This window comes from Puccinia triticina, chromosome 3A (assembly GCF_026914185.1).
Source record: "Puccinia triticina chromosome 3A, complete sequence".
Lineage (NCBI taxonomy): Eukaryota > Fungi > Basidiomycota > Pucciniomycetes > Pucciniales > Pucciniaceae > Puccinia > Puccinia triticina.
The window spans coordinates 7789405-7796964 of NC_070560.1; the positions used below are offsets into that span (position 1 = coordinate 7789405).

General features: G+C 49.5%; 1 protein-coding gene across 1 annotated transcript; it reads left to right on the top strand.

The window, feature by feature from the left end:
* Positions 1-209: 209 nt before the first annotated feature.
* Positions 210-5527, top strand: PtA15_3A833 (uncharacterized protein; the record flags this gene model as incomplete). The annotated part of the gene is made up of 9 exons (XM_053167840.1): positions 210-472; positions 563-682; positions 799-910; positions 1001-1342; positions 1413-1631; positions 1712-4925; positions 5006-5097; positions 5201-5318; positions 5400-5527. The coding sequence occupies 9 exons, from the start codon at positions 210-212 to the stop codon at positions 5525-5527; spliced, it is 4608 nt and encodes a 1535-aa protein (XP_053019017.1).
* Positions 5528-7560: the final 2033 nt, after the last annotated feature.

The window sequence follows — 7560 nt, forward strand, 5'->3', positions numbered from 1 at the left end:
GGCCCGGGCCCCTCGAGGTTCCAGCCAGACGAACTCTGTGCTTGTAGCCTTGTTTACCACCGCCCAGATTCCTCCTTCCCTCGCCTTCTTCCAGCATTGAAGCCTTCAACTTAACCAGTACAAAATACTACCACTGACCACCTCACACAGTAGTGTCACCCTCCCCGTTCCCAACCAGCCCCTCACAAGCCTACCGATCAGCCCCAGTCATGCGCTACACCAGTCTCCCTCGGACTGCCACCTTTGCCTGGTCACCTGCTCCATTTGTCCAGAACCCTTCGTCCTCTGCTTCCGCCAATACTAAGTCAGAGCACCAGGCCGAACTAGACCAATTCAACTCCCCTCTCCTTGCCACCGGTACTGCAAGTGGCGTACTTGATTCTAGCTTCAGCACGGACTCCAAGCTCGAAATATGGTCTCCATTCACCAACGATTCGGCCGAGGCCAAAGGTACCGTGACCCTCCAATCCAGGTAAGTCGAGCCCCTTGGAGCGGCGTTTCTGTCGCTTTCATACCTAAATTACTCATTTTTCATCTGCCCAAACAATTCAAATATCAACAGGTTCCACCGTCTAGCTTGGGGTCATGCGGCTGGACTCCGACCCCGAGGTGTGATTGCAGCTGGTATGGAAAACGCTGAATTGGACATCTGGGACCCAATCAAAATCCTTGCTGGTCAAGCGTACGTCTTTATATTTTCCCACTTCACACACACGTTCTTTAAGGGCTCGATCGCTAATCTATTTTCTTTCATTTTTTTATCTGCCCTCGATCATCTACCCCTTACGTATTCAATAGCTCTGAAAAAGCGCTGGTTAGCAAGATGAAGAACCACAACGGTCCCGTCAAGGGCCTTGACTTCAATCCGGTCAAAAACAACCTTTTGGCCTCAGGTGCTAGCAAGGGAGAGGTGGGTATCAAATCTGTCTGGATCTCGTGTTTTCACCTCGATTGGCTAATACACATCATTGACCCGACCCTCTTCGTCAAATCTGATCAGGTCTTCATCTGGGATTTGAACAACCCCGTCAAGCCGTTTGCCCCTCCATCCTCACGATCGTTGGACGATGTTACTTCGGTCAATTGGAATCATATCGTCCAATCAGTCCTCGCCGCCTCATCCAATAACGGATACACCGTTGTTTGGGATATTCGTGAAGCCAACGGTCAAAAAGGGAGGGAAGTCGCCACGTTGAGCTATAGTGGCTCTGTAAATCAAATGCCTGCTTACGGGCAACCCCAGCCTGGCATGATGGGTGGTCCGCAATACGGTTCTCAATGGATGGGCCCTGCCGGTGGACGCCCCGGTAGTGTGAGCTCAGTAGTATGGCACCCCGAAAATGTAAGTTCGAGTTAGCTGAAAGATCATTTCAGATTTCATCAATCTCATTGCTGCCTCTTGTATGTCCCAGCCCACCAAATTGGTCACCGCTTCTGATGACGACGCGTCCCCTATCGTTCTGGTTTGGGACCTGAGAAACGCTCGAGCGCCTGAAAGAATCCTAGCCGGCCATGAAAAGGGGATTCTCAGTCTAGCGTGGTGCAAACAGGATTCAGATTTGTTGGTCAGTTGCGGAAAAGATTGCCGAACAATTTGTTGGAACCCTACTAGTGGTGAGATAGTCGCAGAAGTATGTGGTTTTCCGTGTCATACTCTTGTTCTATGTCGTCATCGAATCTAAATTCTCCTTTGCATCGAACTTGTGTCCAGCTCCCTCCCAGCAGTAACTGGTCCTTCCAAAGCGACTGGTGTCCAAGGAATCCTGATTTGATAGCGACTGCATCTTTCGACGGCAGAATAGCGATCAACTCGCTGCAATCAACGGGCGAAGAATCTGACACCGCACAACCCCCATTGAATTCAGGCCCCGCAGTCGATGGTAGCGATATCTTCGGTGATCAAGGATTGCTCGCGCTAAACAGTGCCAAAGCAGCCGTAAGCTGCAAGCAAGCGCCGAAGTGGTACAAACGTCCATCCGCTGCTACTTTCGCATTTGGTGGCAAAGTGATCACGATCGACAACATGATCCCACCGAATCCAGCTCAGCAAGCCTCTCCTGATAATACCTCGCCGAAGATTTCGCCAGTCGTAAACATTAGACAAATTGTCACGGAACATACGTTGGTTGAACGTGCCTTGAAACTAGAGAATGCGAGCCAGGCCCGCAACTTGCAAACTCTCTGTGAAGAGCGGGCTAATCGCCTCCCTTCACACGCTTCAACGATCGAATTACAAAGCTGGAAGCTGCTATCGACTTTGTTCAAGACAGATTCGTCCGAGGAACTAGTAAACCTCCTAGGATTTTCTAAAAGTGAAGTGAAGTCGATGGTTGAACGACAAATAGAGTCATACAAACCGTCCAAAATCTCGAATTCTCTATCAAGGACGGCTAGTGAGATGGGCCCAACCTCAACTGCCCTTGAGACAAGTCATTCAGATAATGACTCTGTTCCCCGCGAACCGTTGGTCACTTTTGCGGATACGCCTCGCGAGGGATTGTCTGCTTCTTCCGAAGGTGGTGGGGATGCTACTGCTAGTTCGGCAGATGCTGCACCGTCTGAAGCTAGCGTAAGTGCCATCTCAGATGGAACCAAGCTAGCCGAAGCCGAATCGGAAATTACTGAACCAAGCCTATTTGGCGACGACAACGCAAACGCCGCCGGGCAAACTGCCGCCTCCGTGGACTTTTACAATTCCATGCGTAGCAACCGTCCCGCTGGACTTCCCGATCACGTGTTCAGTAGAGTCAGCGCCGCCGCTTCTTCCGTCGGTGCCACCGTCGGATCTCAAACCTCATCGATTGCATCCGAGACCACTCGGAATAACACATTTCAGATATATCCGTCCGAAGAATCGAAAGGAGACCGACTTATCACGCGGGCCCTCGTTGTTGGCGACTTTGAAAGCGCAGTTTCTCTGTGCATATCGAGCGAGCGTTGGGCTGATGCCCTCCTCTTGGGTGTCAAAGGTGGACCTGAGCTACTCCAAAAAGCTCAAAAAGCTTACTTCGGAAAGCAAACTGTCAATCACCCATACCTCCGTCTCTACCAATCGATTGTTATGGATGATCTGATGGATGTGGTACAGAACGCTGACCTCTCCGAGTGGCAAGAGATCTTTGTGGTTCTCTGTACATTTGCGAAGAAAGAAGAATTCCCCAATCTGGTCGAGCAGCTGGGCCAAAGGCTTGAATACATGTCACATCCATCTACTCCTACCGAAAGTCCAGAGCAACAACCAAGCTTGGTCTCAACTGCCGAGTTTCGCAAAAACGCCATTCTTTGCTATCTTGCAGCTGGCAAATTGGACAAGGTTACTTCTATTTGGATTGAGCAGATGGAAGAAGAAGAAGCAGCACTACTCAAGAGCGTGGATACTGACGACCAACAATCTGCATTCAGTATACACGCTGAAGTGCTTCAGACTCTCATCGAGAAAGTAACCGTATTCCAAAGTGCCATCAATTATGTTGATCTCGACCTCGCTGACGCCAATGACGCAGGCGATCCCGCCAAGACTGGTGCGAAGGAGTACAAACTGTCGATGCTGTATGACTGTTATTGTGAATATGCGGAATTGTTAGCTTCGCAAGGACTTTCCAATACCGCTTTACGTTTTGTGGCCCAAACTCCCTTAGGCTATACTCCGTCTCGCACCTCGCCTTCATCTTCCACCCGCGAAAGGCTTTCAAAATCTGTTGGTTTGGCATCACTAGTAACCGATCGACAGTTTCCCCCTGAGCAAAGAACCCCTACCAGCGCTACCACCGTCCCACCCCTGGACAAGCCGTTTGCCGAAGTTCCCCCGACCCAAAATGTCTACCAAAACTCTTACAACCAGTCCAACAATCTGTCGGCTTACTCGAACGCTGCTTATCAGCCATCCTCTATGGGTGCTCCAGGTGGAAACATGGATGTAAATTACTCCAATCCGTACGGCCCGTCTTATGGTCAAATGCCAATGGGTCAAAATAACTATGCACCCATGACAACCGGCTCGTTTTTACCCCCTCCTCCAGCACCGATCGGCACCTCTCCAATCCCGAGCAGAGCCTCTAGCGTGTCCCAGCTCCCACCCGCCGCTCGACCACCCCCCAGTCAAGTGGGAGGCTGGAACGACGCGCCAGTCGTCAATAACACCCGGAAAAATGTTCCGCCACCAGGTGGACCGAAGGCGGTGATTACCTCGCCTTTTCCCAATGCTCCCCAAACAATGTCACCGGCACAACCCTATCCTAACCAATTTAGCGGGTATGGTGCCCCGCAAACTGGTCATCACCAAGGATCACCCAGTGGACCACCGCCCCCGCCACGTGGGGGCTCCCGCACCCCAGGGAACGCTTCCCATGTGGCCCCGCCACCTAAGTTCGGACAACACCCTCCCGGAGGAGCTCCGCAAACTCCTCAGCAGTATGGCCAACCTGGTCAGTATAATGCCCGGTCAAGTTCACAGGATCAACATACATCAAACGTCGCTCCATACGGACCTCAAGGTGGGAATGTACCTCCTCAATCTGGGCCTCCAGGGCCTTACGGCCCGCCGAAGACACAGCACCCTGGAGCAGCTCCTGCTCAATCAAGACAAGTGAATTTCTCGACTCCTACTCAGCAAGCTGGTTATTCAGCCCAACCTGTCATGCAAAGTCCGATGCAACAACAAACTCCATACGGCTCGAGTGCACCTCCCCAGATGTACCCCCAACAACGCGGATCTTTATCAGGTGGGCAGGCCGCCGGACAGTATGGTATCCCGCCTCCCGGCCAGGGTATGCCGCCAAGCGGACAAAGCATGCCTCCCGGCCAGGGCCCTCCCCAGGGTGGAAACGGTATGAGAACTGGCGGTTTCCCAAATTCCAATAGCGAGTCGCAACGCCCTGGTACCGCTCCACCAGCACCCAAGCCTGAGCCACCCAAGTCCAAGTATCGTTAGTATCATGATCCCTCTTTCATCATCACCAAGTTCATTTCGAAAATTGACTCAGCCAACCCCTCTACTTTGAATTAGCTCCGGGTGATCGCAGCCATATCCCTGAAGCAAGTAAACCGATTTACGTCAGTCTTCAGCGATTGATGATTCAAATGAAGCAAGGCCTACCGGTAAGTTACCGTCATCCATTTTTCCAGAACAAACATTGAAAACGGTCAAGTTCTGATAGTAACTTTTACATCACTATTTTTTCTCAATCAAAAAATTGATTAGGCAAACCAAAAGAAATTGGTGGATGATACCGAGCGTAGATTGAATGTGTTATTTGATGCTTTGAATTGCGAAACCGTTCCTGCCAGCGTGATTGACGAACTATCGGATATTGTCAAAGGTTTGTTCTTCCCCTTTCTGCTCCAGGGAAACAACAAAGCACGATGTGAATCTGATTGTTGAATCAACTTGAAATGAGTAGCGATCGAAGCCAGAAATCTCCAGTTGGCTTTACAATTACACGTCTCTCTGTTAACTTCTGGTATCAAATCCGACGAACTGACTGCTTACATGCCTGCCATCAAAATGTTGATAACTAAATTACAATAAGAAAACTTCCCTTTGGCTTTGTTTCTTTCTGCGATATTCTGATACATTTTGCTGTTCATTTCTTTGTATGTGATTGGTTCCTCTTGTTTTGTTTGTTTTCATGTTCTATCTTTCTTTATCTCAGATTGAATCCACACAACACGTACTGAACACATACATAGGACATGATACTTTGAATTGAATCAAAATGAAATTAAATGGATTGCTATCAAGATCTCTAACCCATCTACAAGTGGTCAAGTTGTGAGCAAAATTAGATCAAGGTGAATGGAAGAAAATGGAAGGAAAACATGGGCTTTTGTACCTGAAGGGTGACATGATGGCGCAACGCAAGGGAAGTAAAATAGAGCTTGAGTGCAATACCAAATCCACTGCATTTCATCATCTTTCTAAATTGCTTGGATATTTGTTTGCCCAGTCCAAGGCCTCTGTGGAAGCTTGCTGTTCCCAAACATGTGGAACTGCAAAGGTGGGTAAATTACTATTAGGCCTGAATGTAAGAGCGTAAACATGATCTGGAGTATGAGAGATGTGACCAAAGATGATGGGAGCAGAATTGTGGGGAAAAAGCCCCAGAGTTTAACTTTTCTGAGACAAAAATCACTGGGGTTTCAAAGGCATTGGCCATTATTTTGAATGTTTCAGGAATATTCATATGCTTGCTTTTCTCACAAGGGCCTCTTGAATCAGTGTTGATTGAGCTTGACAAACTTTGGATAGTTTCATCTTCCAAGTATCCTGGTTGACTGTAAAAGTTTGGTCTTTTTTCCATTTCTGCCAGCAGTTCCACTGCAAAAAAAAACTGTGTCAACTGTGAGCAGTTGGCATGCGGCAACTCTGAGGAAGCTTGTGGTGTTACACTGTTAGGGTCAGTCTAGGGGAGGGGCTCGGTTCTGGGTCTCCTGGTGAAGTAGATAGATTGCTGGATGGGGAGAGTGTGATGATCTCTCCCCGGTTCCCCTATGTGCATGGGGACTGTGACATGTAAGTACAACTGTAACATGTCCCTGAGGAGGCTATGGCGCGCGGGCGCAGCTCATAACACTACCCCGCCCTTAACGCCCAAGCCCCCGGCTCTGCGCTCTATCCTAGGTAGCATTAAAAAACCACATGGGTAAAAAAGCTTAACCTGTCATTTAAACCGCCTTCCCCTCTTGTGCCGGTCCGTCGCGTGTGGGAATTTTTTTTCGAAATCTTCAATCAGCTCCTTGCAGTTGATGAGGTTGCCTTCAGGTTCCCAAGAGTTTGATTCCGGTCCGTATCCCCTCCATCCAATGAGATATTCGCGCCTCTTCCTCCTCTTTTGACAGTCCAGAACCTCCTCCACTTCCCACTCCTCTTCGCCCTCGATTATCACTGGTGTTGGTTGGGCCGCTTCGTGTCCTCCGATCGCGTCCGCTTCAAATCTCCTAAGCAAAAAGACGTGGAAGGTGGGGTATACCCCTTGCATTGAAAGAGGCAATGTTAGTTTATACACCGATGGTGACACTTTAGATGTAATGGGAAATGGCCCTAGCCACCGATGGGAGAGTTTGGGACTCAGCCGAGTCGTCGAAATGTTTTTGCTGTTGAGCCAGACTAAGTCCCCGATTTTCCAGTCCGGCGTCTTTCGGACCTTCTTGTTGAACTGAGTTTTCATTGAGGATTGCGTCTGTTCCAGCGCTGATTTGAGTTCTGTCTGGACTTCAGCTATCGTCTGTAGTCTGGCCGCCACCGCCGGTACGCATTGCTCCAAAGAGGGTATTCCGCCGTAAGTCAGGTCGAAACCATAATTTGCTTTGAAGGGGGACATCCCAGTGGATGTATGCTGGTTGTTGTTGTATGCGAATTCGGCCATTGCCAGAAGTGGCTCCCAATCATCCTGCCGATATCCCACGAAGTGCCGTAAGAACTGCTCTACCGCTGTGGTGGCCTAGCTGGTGCGCATTTCAGGATCAAGTAATACGGCTGGCGCATCACTACTCTCAGACATCAAGATTCAAGCTTCAAGATTTTAACCCTCAAGACGCTCAAGGCTCAAGATTCAAATCCCA